This window comes from Limanda limanda, chromosome 14 (genome assembly GCF_963576545.1).
Source record: "Limanda limanda chromosome 14, fLimLim1.1, whole genome shotgun sequence".
Lineage (NCBI taxonomy): Eukaryota > Metazoa > Chordata > Actinopteri > Pleuronectiformes > Pleuronectidae > Limanda > Limanda limanda.
In genome coordinates this window covers 17,046,228-17,058,791 of record NC_083649.1, presented here as the reverse complement: position 1 = coordinate 17,058,791, position 12,564 = coordinate 17,046,228, and the positions used below count along the sequence as shown (strand labels likewise).

Genomic DNA, 12,564 nt, shown 5'->3' with positions numbered 1-12,564 from the left:
TGCCAGTATGTGTGTGTACTCATGCACATCTGTTTGAGAACATGTGTCTGGGTGTGCGTGTGTCCTGCACTTTAGACCCCTTTTAGTGGAAGCTTTGAGTTTTGGCTCCTTTTTTTTCCAACAAACAAACAGCATTTGCAGATAAATAATCCACCACGTTTGATTCCATCTGCATTTGATTGGATACTCACTTATTGATGTAAATTCAGATTGTGCTGGGTCTGTGTGTGATATTTAAGGACCCTCCTATATTTATTCAAACATATTTTATATGCGAAATCTAAAAGTAATAGAACACACTAATATCTTTAACTGCTACTAAATATATTTGAGATCTAACTAGATTTAAACTCCAGGCACAGAAAGCTGATTAAAACTAATACTAAGATTCGCAAATACGCCATGACCGTGGTGTGACCTGCACATGGCTGTGTTTCTGCCTCGGGATGCACTGCATTAAACGAACCATGTGTCTGAGTTATGTAAATGTGAATCAGATTCCTTCTCTCTTCTTCACACAGGGCATGTACATCAAATCAACATACGACGGTTTGCACGTCATCACCGGGACGACAGAAGGAGTAAGTACAAGCCTCTTTGTGTTCACCTGTGTAGATCTTCGCCCCGGTGCAACACGCAGACTGACATGTGTCACTTGCTGTTGTCATCTCAGTCATGACAGTGAAACGAAGCAGAAGTTAATGACTCTGCCTCTCTGTGTCTCCATCAGTCCCTGGCTGACCGCTGTAAGAAAATCCATGCTGGAGATGAAGTCATTCAGGTTAATCATCAGACAGTGGTAAGACCATGTTCTTTGCTCGCTGGCTTTTGTTTGGATTTGCCTCATGCTTATGGTGTGCATGTGTATCCTGTTCCCTTATAACCATTGTGCTGCAGAACATCCACACTGTTCCACTGCAGCTCCACTGGACCTGTGCTGTAAAGTGAAAGAGCTGCAGTGTAGTTATCAATTGTTGATGTGGACATTTTCTCTAGATGAAAATGTTTGCTTATAGGATCAGTCTTTTATATGTCATGCACACAAGAGTGCTAGGGTTAGGGTTATGTCCAATACCTTATTACACCAAAAATTGTGTATACACTGGGTTTTAAACGTTGATAAATCCGAAAGAAAGATGATTTACTCCATTACCATTGCCAGTAGAGGAGTTTTTTTCTGTTTCATATCCCCCGGTGAGTCACGATTGACTTCACAAACGTGGCTGTTGCAGAGTCGTTTGACCTGGGAGTGAGTACCAAGTGAATCCATTTCCCTTTGCAGACAAAGGCCAGATGTTAGCGGGTCTTTTGAAGAAGATAGCCAAGAAAGACTCCAACAACTTTTTTTTCACTTTTTTAACATTGGGAGGACTGATGTGTGATGTAGTGTGCGAAGGGAAGTATCTCTGTGCATAGTGAATACCTGCCCAGCATAGAGTCCGTTCTCTGGGTCAGGAAAGGTCTCGTCTTGGACGGAGGTTTGTTGGATGGGCACCTGTCCACTGCAATTGTCCTCTGCGAGTGGAGTGTCGTCAGTCTTTCCCTATAACCTCGCTCTACAGCTAACACTTCACCTAAACCCCCTAAAAAAATAAATGAATAAACTTCCTTATGTTTTTTAACGGTTGTTGGAGACACTTTATGCCTTTAGTGGAGATACACAGTAAGAAAAAGCAGTACCAAGTGAACCAAAGATGGGGAAAGGGCTTGAACTAGTGCCTTTGCCATTTATGGTTGCTGACTTAAGCTTATTAGACACAAGGACGCCCCATGTTAGTGTAAGAGGTATAGCATAGCAAATTCAACTCAAACAACTCCAGCTGAGCCATAATTGTTTGAAATATTTTTGAAACTGCTTTTTGCTGAAGTACACAGAGCATCGTGTGTAAATGCAATGCAGATGAAAAACAAAAACTTCCCGTGTTGCACAATTTAAATATAGCACCCTTTGTTTGAAATAATGACTGCTTGTGTATGGACCAGCCAGACGTATGATAATTACACAGCTCAAGTCAGGTTCATTTCAGTCTCTCAGCTCCCCCACTGAATGCAGCCATTTTTAAAGAGACGTCTTCCTCTCACTGTCACTGCATGTTGTTTTTACTGTCCAACATTTTGTTAACAGCAGACATTTTGAAGTGTCATAGAAAGATAAAATAATGATGGCTCAGTGAATTCATTATCCTGCCCTGACTTTTCGTCATGCTCGTTGGTTAGTTTACATGGTATTACACAATACAGGTCACTAACAAGTAGGCCCTAAAAGCAATCGTCCAATGTCTGACACTAATGGTCAAACTATGGCCAGTGCCCAGTGGCAGTTGCCATAGCAACCAAGGTTGAAGCACAGACCTTATGCTTGCGAAAGATGTGATAAACCAAGTCTCTGGCTGAGAAGATAAATCTTCACACTCGAGACATGTAATTTGAGTTTTTTCCACTGTTTTAAATATGCACTGCAAAGATGAACCATCGGAATCATGTGTCATTAAACAGTGTTAAGTTGCGCTGCTCAGCTTTATTATCCACGGACAAGTTTTCAGCTCACTGATCTCCATCACATAGACCATGACTGCACATTACCAGCATCCTGGAAAGAGCCAAAATGAAACCGAGCCATCATTTACGTTTATTAAACATTCAGCTCTCAGTTACAGTTTGACTGACAGCAGCTTTTCAAAGTGGTAGCATGATTGACATCTGTCAGAGCCTACCAAGTATCATCTAATGTCAGTACAAAACAGTAGAATACACAATTTATAGTAGCTAGAAAAAAACTGTGTAGAGTGAATATTTCTGTATTGTGTTTACTGCAATGTTTCAGTATGTGGAATGGGAGTGAACCATACATTATGTGTTCCCTTGTGGATGCTGGAGGGGTTGTGCGTGACAGAGTGATGCACGGTCCTGTCTTATGTTGCTGAAATGAGCAGCAGATGAGTGAATTTGACATCTTAAGTATATGTGATGTCAAACTGTAAACTCAGACATGTCTGCTCAACCGAAACTGCAATCTCACTCATAATGGCTGCCATAAGCAGCTTTACTGCTGTTAATACATTTAATTCAATTGTTTAATTTAAGATCAGGTGATCCCAACACATTAAGGTTGTGCATCAGCCAAGAAGAAACGTTTGGACAAACAAGGTGATGACTGCATTGAACACTACACGTGTCTGTGGCGGCCCAGGATTCCTCACAGCATCTTTTCTCACAACAAAATTAAAAAATAGAAGAGAAGCACTTAAAAGAAAAGCAAGGACAGAAATAGTTTTTTAAAAGATGCCACCAAGGAAAGAAAAAGCTATTTTAAAGCTGTGTTCTTTTCTTCTTTTTCTTTTAAAGATATCATAACAAATTGCAGTATTTACATTTTTGCTGTTTTATTCTTAGGTTAAGATCAGTGTTTGTTTTTTCTCTGTTTTTTGGGAGGACTCTTCATTACCAACGCAAAGGGATGTTTACATTAGATATCAGTGTTTCTCTAATTGAGACGCTGAGAGAGCGGCTGTTTGTTCAGCTTGTTTTTCTAATAATTTAAGATCCATCCTTCGTCTGCTTAAAGTTGGAGGACAATAAAAAAAGGGGCAGGGACATGACTTGGGACATAACTGTCAGAAAGTAGTCGTCTGCAAATGCTGTCATTTTGTGTGACAGCCGGTGCTTATGGGAAACTTTGATTTGAGCATCATTTTCCACAGATCGAAGAAAATGAATGAAGGAAAAGTCCTGTGAGGCAAAAGCTTTGGAAATTGTATAACATGCATATAAATGGCAAATTATTCCTGTAAAAGATTTTTAGACTGAATTTCAGAAATAAATATAACCAGGTAACAATAGGTTTCTGGAGCAGGATTGGTCAATAAAGGGGGAAGGCTTCAATGCTCCAGACGTTAACCGTTTAACACTGGAGATTGTCACCAGATTGAAAGGCAAATATAATGAAACGTCAAAAAACAGTGAAACAATGTTTTATAAGAACACCTAAAAGGGTCAGTGTGAAGAATTTAGTGGCATCTAGTGGTAAAGTTGCATGTTGCAGCTGCATGCCCTCACCTCACCCTTCCCTTCAAAACATGAAAGAGAACCTGTGGAAACCTTCAGTTCTCCTAAAAACTCAAAGGGTGTTTAGTCTAGAACATGGTAAAATGACATAGCAGCCTCCGTAGAGAGGACCCGCTCCAGATGTAAATATAAAGTGTTTAAATATAAAGGGATCATTCTATGGTAAAAAAACCCCCACAATTCTTACAATGTAGAGGAAACACTCTAATGAAAACCATCACTAGGATTATTTTATATTTAATTTCTGCCAATACATCCCTTTCACCAAAATCTTACACAGGACCTTAAAGCAGAAACTTTAAGGTGGCAGAGCCGTAGATGGTTGTCTCAAGCTGTTTCAGTCGTCCTGTCTCTTTAATGCCCTCTCTGTGTAGTGCCTGTCACAGTGAAAAATGATTGGAAAGGAACAAAGTGATTGGGAGGTCATTGCCTGTAAAATGCCCAGACTCCGACTGCATGGAAAAACACAAGACGTAGTGAAACTCAGTGAAGCCAGCCAAGCAAGACAGGATATTTCCTCCCCAAACTGGACCTGGCATATTTGGTTCAGCAGCAGACAGTGTTCCTCTGGGCACGATGTTTTTTGTGCCAAATATCATCTAAACTGGGTTAAAGACTATTTACAAGGCACGCAGCTGTTAACAACACACAACACTCTGCGCTTTCCACATCATGACAGCGCCCGCAGATTGTCGTCCCAGGAGCTGTACAAGATGCCCTTTGGCTCCTAGCTTTGCATGAAACATCCTCATTACCGTGAGGCCTCGGGACTGTGCCTCAGGTCCCAACCATCAGGACTCACATGTAGTGTATCATTACAACGACCACAGCAGCACCTGGAATATGATGGTTGAATAAGACCGGAGTTGTCCTCTTCATGTAAGAGAGGACGACAGATGTTCAATCTGCTCTATCTAGAGGAGCAGATATAGCATTTTTATGAACTGGATACATGTTGAATCTACAGATCCGTCCAAGTGGTGTTGAGCAATGGTTCCAAGGTCCCGCCAATACACATGCTTGACCATTTACAAGTCAGTCTTTACTGTCAATCATGACATTTCAGCCTATTTTTTATAGCCTCAAATAAATAAACTACCAGAAAAATGTAAAATTTACCGAACTTCCGTGTGATAAGAACTAACTCAGTGACAAAAACCATCATTGACAAACATAAATTTGACCTGATGTTTGGTCCATCCAGGAACATGTAGGAGGCAGGGGTTATGACCTTTACTGCAGCCAGCGATATGCTTTGGCTTCATTATTGTGGAGATGTCGTCCATCTTTTTACACGGTTTACGATACCAAATGGAAGATAATTGCAAAACATCAGCTTCTTATTTCTGTCGTCTGCGTTTGTGTGTGGAGGAAACTCACTGCATGTTGTCGTTTGTCAGGTGGGATGGCAGCTGAAGAACCTAGTGAACTCGTTGCGCGGGGACCCTGCAGGTGTGACCCTGACGCTGAAGAAACGGCCACAGAGCACGCTCACCTCCACCCCTGCTCTGCTCAAAAACATGAGATGGAAACCGCTGGCTCTGCAGGTACATCTGCTTTCCTGCTCCACACACACACACACACACACACACACACACACACACACACACACACACACACACACACACACACACACACACACACACACACACACACACACACACACACACACACACACACACACACACACACACACACACACACACACACACATTTAAATAGTTTATTTGAATCCACCAATCATATTCGTACAAAAAGGATTCAAACATTTCTCAGGGGTTGAATACAGCTTAGTGACTCATGGGTACAAGAAACATCTCCTACGCCAAACAGCAAGACTACCTATAACAGCTGATACAGAGCAGAACTTTGCTAGTTGTTTAGATCGTCTCTAACTAAGTCCTGCCAGTCGTAGCCCACTGACCGAAAGTTTATGGACATGCCCCAGACTTCCAAATATCAATACTACCAGTTTACATGTATAGCCTAGGTCTCTCATTTTAGCAACAATGGGCTGGTATTTGGTCAGCTTGTCAAGGAAGGCTAAGTCTATATAGAGATCATAGATACACACACACACACACACACACAAACACACACACGTCAGTCCATCTCGTTTTCTGTGTTAGTGTGATCTCCGTTTTTTTGAGTGGACAGTGTGTCTTTGTTCCTCTGTCGCTGTTCATGTTAAAAATACTCCGGACTCCACAGACTTCTGAAGTTAGACACAAAATCCTCCGTGATTCCATAAATAGAGTACAAAGTGAAAATGGGCTTTACCAACAGCATGCAATCCAAAACAATTTAGTATTACAAAACTCGCAGCGTTCAAATTTCCTAAAGATAGTTTTGCACTATGAGCTGTTTTGGGAGTTTCACTGCATTGCACTGGTATTGCGTTCACCTATTTTTTTGGGACCAAAACTTGTGACTAATTGGTTGAAGGTTCCAGCATCCTTCCCTCACAAGTTAACATTTCAGCTCTAAGTGGCATCTGCTGTCCTACTTTGGCCAAAGCAATTACATTATTAGGATTGTGCGCCTGAGCCAGAATGGGTGGAAATGAGAGGGAATGCGTAAAAGTAGTCCAGCCTTTCTTTTGAGTCCCAGGCCAGAGAAAACGTCCCCCCGAGGCCTTGAGGCGTAGTCGTCCAGCTCAGCCTCCTTCTCCCCCCCCTTCCACATTCTCACATCCCACTTCTCCACCTAAATCGAATTCACTCTCCTGCCGGCATTTTCAAGGACAAAAAGTGGAAAGACGAACATGGAGAATGGAACATTTTCTGTTCTGAAGCCTTGTAGAAACTCTGACATGCTTAATGGTTTTACGGGGGAGTGTATCTCCTGATGGTACATCACTGATATTAGTCAGTGGCAATATATTAGCATAGTTTGAGCAGTGATAAATGAGTATTCTCAATTTCAGCTTCATTTAAAGTCCATGTTTTATCACTGAATCTTGTGATTGGTCGACATCACTCTGACTATTCAAGTGACTTTGCTGATTTGGCATCCTGCTACTTTGATTTAAAAAAAATTGACAAGGGAGTGATTAGAAAGATATTACATTCATATATTGCTACAAAGGTATTACAGATAAATCGGTGTCCATGGGCTGTATTTAACAGACTATGTAGGTTATGACCAGATTTACCTTGACCTGAATTAGAGGGACAACTCAGCCGCACTGCAACCTGTCCTCTTGTGTGCACCAGTTAGAACTGGAGCATCTGAAACATACAGTTCACGGATTTCACGGATGAGATGCACTGAACTGAAGGAACAGCCCCAGACTGACTGACTGAACTGCTGAACTCCAAATTTTCTATGTGTCAATCCCTGTAACTGTTCCTCTCCTTCTTCTCTCTCTGTCTGCCTGTCTCGCTCTCTCTCCCCTTTCTTTACCACACGCAAACATACATACATACACACACACACACACACACACACACACACACACACACACACACACACACACACACACACACACACACACACACACATGATCACGCTCACACAGCCAATCTTCCCCCAGAGTCCCAGCAGCAGCGTCGCCACGCCCACCAGCACTTTAAGCACGCCATCCAGGAGGAGTAGCTGTGCCCTGCAGGAGCTCTTCATACCCCCGCCTCCTGCCGAGCCGTACACCCCTAGGTGAACTCGCACACTTTCTTCCCTCTTAGTTGGTATGATGCTCTAGCACAAGGACACGCATGCATGTGTGCCAACAAATGGGTCATTTGATATACAAACAAGTTTCATGTTTTCCAACAATCAAAAGGTGGTGGTGCTTACACAGCAAAATCGGGAGTGTTAATTCAACTCACAGAGTGTTCAATTTAACACTTTTTCTGAGTCTATATAATCCTCACAGATTCTGAGTTAAAATTACACTTTGAAAAGTGTTAATATTTTAACTCTTTAACAGTGATAAATATTTGACACCCTTGGTGTTATTTTATGACACCACATAAGTGCACCTTTAACTCTAAATTGTGTTATTCCCTTTCACTGTCATCATCATTAAAGTGTATTTTTAACACTAAAATGAGACTGAGGGTCAGTCTCACACCTGTATTGAAAAAGAGAGCCGAGGGATTTTGTTATGGTTCATTGGGTGCAGAGATTTGTGGTGAAGCTCCTCCCATATTTTATGATCAACTCCACCTGAAGTGAATCTAACTCAGTCACCGGTGTTAACATTTAACTCGCTTGATTGACAACGCTCGCAGAGCTTTTTTAACGCTAGTGGTGTTAAAACAACTCCAAAATCAACACCCACCAACTCAAAAATATTAACACTGACAAAACAACACTACAGATTTTGCTGCGTACTTTCAAAAAAGTTGCATTAAATGGAGCGGCGCCTGCGAGCAAGTTCAGGGAAGCCCAATCATGTGACATACATCATGTGACATACCTCACTCTCCACAACCATCTATAATACACATCCAACTTATCAGGTGGTCTATTTAAGGAGAGAGAGATTTCCCATTGCTCCCTTTGCTCGCACTGCGGCTGTGGTACTGCTGCCAGCTGCTTCAGCCCCTCCACCACCCCAGCATCCACCTGTAGGCTCCAACTGGGGGGAGGTTATAAGTATTTGCTCATCACTCCCATCATCCCTGTGTAATCATATGGGGGAGTGATTCAAAATAAAATAAGAACCAATTAAGTATTAGTCCCTTGGGAGTGCTCTGTTTTCTAGTGTTGGAGTAATGTTTGTTAAAAAATGTTTGTTAAAAGACAATGACGATATATATGCATGGTGTCTTTTAAATGTTTACATCTTCACTAAGAACAAATGGGGAATTAGGGCTGAGGGCCACAGACTCTCTCGAATAATTAAGAGATGTTTGTTTTGGTGTTTTCATGGGATTTGTTTACCATAGCAGATACTGCCACTATCCTTTAAAGTAACTGTTTGCATCCTACAGTATTTTCTGAAATCGCCATTGCTCATTTTCTCTCACTCATTAGTACAGGTCTTCAGCGACATTCAAATGACACTCCCACTTCCCGTTATGGCAGAGACGACAAGGGAGATCTGGCAGGAGACGATCCTCAATCGGACGACCACGTCGCAGAAGGATCTGATTCACCAAACTCCTACCTGGACCAGGAGTGTCGCCGACGGTTTCCTCTGGTGGAGGAGGATGCTATACTGTACTGTTATGAGTATGACCAGAACCCAGAGGTGTCATCAGTCCGCAGGGGGAGCACTCCCACCTATGGTAAGACCTCATCTTGGCCTCCTTCATCCGAGGACTCAGTCGTGAGAGGCAAGAGCTCAAAGCCCTGTACATTTGTCGTCTGCATGTTCTTGAGATGTATTTAAGATGTCTGCAGCTGTTTGACGATGTTTGTGCGTGTGTGTGTGTGTGGGGGGGCAGCTTTGTGATATTGACGTTCCCTGTGCTCCAGGCAGGCTCAGGCCCATCTCAATGCCAGTGGAATACAACTGGGTGGGAGACAGCGAAGACCCGGCCAAGCTGAAGAGAGAGAGCCGGAGAGGTGAGTGGGAGGCCGTGGGAGAGAGCGAAAAAAAGAAAAGAAAGGGAGGCAGAGAAAGAAGGAGGACAGAGAGGGACAGAGCTAGCTGAGGTGAGGGGGCGGATATCTCATAATATCCTCACCCTCTCAGATCCGTGAGCCAAAATGTAGAAGGATGAGCATGGCCTGTCAAAGCCGATAACATGCTGGAGATCTGCTCCTGCCTCCATCTCCTCCGTACCTTAGTAATCTATCACTGCTCCTTTACTCCCTCCATCTCTCTCTTCCCCCGGTTCTCTCCTTCTCGCTCTTGCTATTTTGGATATAAAAAGTGCACTGTTGCTTTGGCAACGGCAGGAGTGTAGTTTTCCCTGAGATGTTCGCGTTTTGTTGTACAAGGTGGCAAATGGAGTGGGAGGAGACTGAATTTGCTTTATTTCAGTCTCAAAGATGGGCCTGAGTGATGTGTCTGTTTCCTCTGGGGATGCTGCTGTTATGTTGCTCCTTTGCATTTCAATAAAGTGACGGAGCTATATTTATCTACTGAGACAGTATTCAGAACTTTTGAGGCCCTTCTGCCTGACAACAGCTTACCTCTGTAGATTTTTAACACCTTTTAATGTTGTGAAGGAAATCTTTTTGAAATGTTCACATTATCTGATCACAGGCAGACGGGACTAACATGGACTCATCAGTTCATTTGTGTGCAGCAGAACTGTACAAAACATCTGATATTGATTTCAAAGTGTAATTGATATTTTATAAAGTTTGCGCAGAACTGAGCGATTGCTTTTGTTGTGTCCCGGCAGAAAACTCCTTGCTGCGTTTCGCGAGCGAAGATAAAACGCAGGCCGAGGACTTCCTGCTGGGACACAGCCTGAGTCAGAACAGGAGGAAGACGGAGCGGCGAGCGAGCCCAACCCATTACACGCTCATCCCCGCCCTCCAGATGGAAGTGTCCCTGTCCACGTCCAGCTCGGACTCTGCGTCCCTCTACCATGTCAGTCCCTCGGTGAAAAGTCGAATATTTTGTTGGGAGCTGAAACACAGAAGCACGAGCTGAGCACAGAATCCGTCTGCATGTCATCATTCTGTTTTGTTTTTACGTTGCAGGTGTTCGAGCGATCCTCGCTGCTGTCTAGGTCAAAGAAGAAGAGTAAAGGTAGGAGCGTTTCTTTCAAGGTGTTTGACATGAATCCGAACGTGAGCAGGGGCTTCACGAGGCGTGTTTTCCATGTTTAACATTTTTTTATTGGTTTTCTTTGGGTACAATTATACAATTATAAACACAAATCTGATGGATATACCCCTACCCACAATACTACCCACCCACCCCAGGCCAGCCTACCCCATGCAGCAGAAGTACATAGAATGTATATATATATGTATATAGGCATATTAAATTATTACAATATAATACAATACAATTGCATACATCACTGCTGCAAGACAAAGCAGAGAAAATAAAGAAAGAGGGAAATTAAATTAAAGAAAAAATAAATAAATAAAAAATAAATAAATAAAATAAGTCAGTAAATAGGTAAATAAAATTTTAAAAGAAAATAAAAAATAAAAGGAGGGGAGGGGGGGGGGTTGCCATCTAATCTTCCTCTTGTAGTGGGCTTTGTATGCTCTCATAGTACGACAAGAAGGGGGTCCAGGTTCTCTCAAAGCTCTGTATGGAACCTTTCAGAGTATATCTGATTTTCTCCAGTTTCAAGAAATACATGATGTCTCTAATCCATCTACTGAATGTGGGAGGTGTTTGCTCCTTCCATAAGAGTAGTATCAGACGTCTGGCAAGCAGAGAGGTGAAAGCTATGACAATATGGGCCCTGCCTTTAAGACGACGAGTTTCGTCAGTGAAACCAAAAATGCCACATAATGGGTTTGGAGGGATGACCGCACCAAACATTTTAGAATAAGCATTGAGGCATGTTTTCTGACCCCCCCCCCCCCCCCCTCGTCTGTTCTGTCCCCCTGCAGTTGAAAGCCCCATGTCTTCAATCAGCAAGCGACGGATTTCCTGCAGGGACTTGGGTCAGGGCGACTGCGAGGGCTGGCTGTGGAAAAAGAAGGATGCTAAAACATATTTTTCACAGAAGTGGAAGAAGTACTGGTTCATCCTGAAAGACACATGCCTGTACTGGTACATGAATGAGGAGGTGAATATATTCTTTAAATTATTTTCTTTTAAAGAACAAATCAGAGAATCGTTTTGGTTTTCATTATTTGGCGATTTGATTTCACTTTGCTTTTGCTTGTCACAGGATGAGAAGGCCGAAGGCTTCGTCAGCCTCTCAGAGTTTAACATCGACCGGGCCACTGAGTGCAGGAGGAAGTTGTGAGTATTTTTGTTCATCTGGAAAACAAACATCAAACCTACAATTGATGTTTTCCATTTAGCCTCAAATTTAGACAGAGCTAGATGCAAAAGTCATGTAATGATTCACAAAGGCAAAGGCAGAGACTTTATGAAGATACATAAAGATACAAGAAGAACCAGATGTTTGTTAGTTAGCAAGATAACACAAAAACTGGACTGATTACCACAAAACCTGGTGGAAGGATGTGGAATGAGTCAGGGATGAACACATACAATGTTGGTGTGGCAGGTCCAGGAATCCATTATTTTTAACTTTTCTCTCTTTCCATGAGTTTTCTTTTTCTTTTTACATTTTCCTGATTTCCCCTGAAGTATTTGTGGCTCTTGATAATAAAATCAGAGATGTGTAAGGGCACTGATATTCATGATAACGAGTGTTTAGTAACACAGGGAAAACGGTACATAACCACCTACAGTTTTTAAGGAATAATTTGTAATTATTAAATCAATTTTATAAAGTTAAAGTGTCATCCCAAAGAGAGTTCTTAAAAATCCTAGCTAGTTCAGTATATTGTCAACCGCATATCTGTTGAAAAAACAGCTGTTAACCATTTTTGGGGGGCAGGCGGTAAAGCGGAGGGTCGGCGGTTCGATCCCCGGCCCCTCCAGTCTGCATTCAG

General features: G+C 42.4%; 1 protein-coding gene across 1 annotated transcript in view; it reads left to right on the top strand.

Annotated features, from left to right (window-relative positions):
• LOC133019583 (connector enhancer of kinase suppressor of ras 2-like) overlaps positions 1 to 12,564 on the top strand; it is a 29,997-nt gene that overhangs the window by 11,755 nt on the left and 5,678 nt on the right. Inside the window, exons 7-16 of the mRNA XM_061086114.1 lie at positions 522 to 581; positions 731 to 799; positions 5,466 to 5,612; positions 7,586 to 7,719; positions 9,046 to 9,299; positions 9,490 to 9,579; positions 10,368 to 10,558; positions 10,672 to 10,720; positions 11,545 to 11,723; positions 11,829 to 11,902. Coding sequence (XP_060942097.1) covers positions 522 to 581; positions 731 to 799; positions 5,466 to 5,612; positions 7,586 to 7,719; positions 9,046 to 9,299; positions 9,490 to 9,579; positions 10,368 to 10,558; positions 10,672 to 10,720; positions 11,545 to 11,723; positions 11,829 to 11,902 — 1,247 coding nt within the window. The remainder of the gene's footprint in view (positions 1 to 521; positions 582 to 730; positions 800 to 5,465; positions 5,613 to 7,585; positions 7,720 to 9,045; positions 9,300 to 9,489; positions 9,580 to 10,367; positions 10,559 to 10,671; positions 10,721 to 11,544; positions 11,724 to 11,828; positions 11,903 to 12,564) is intronic.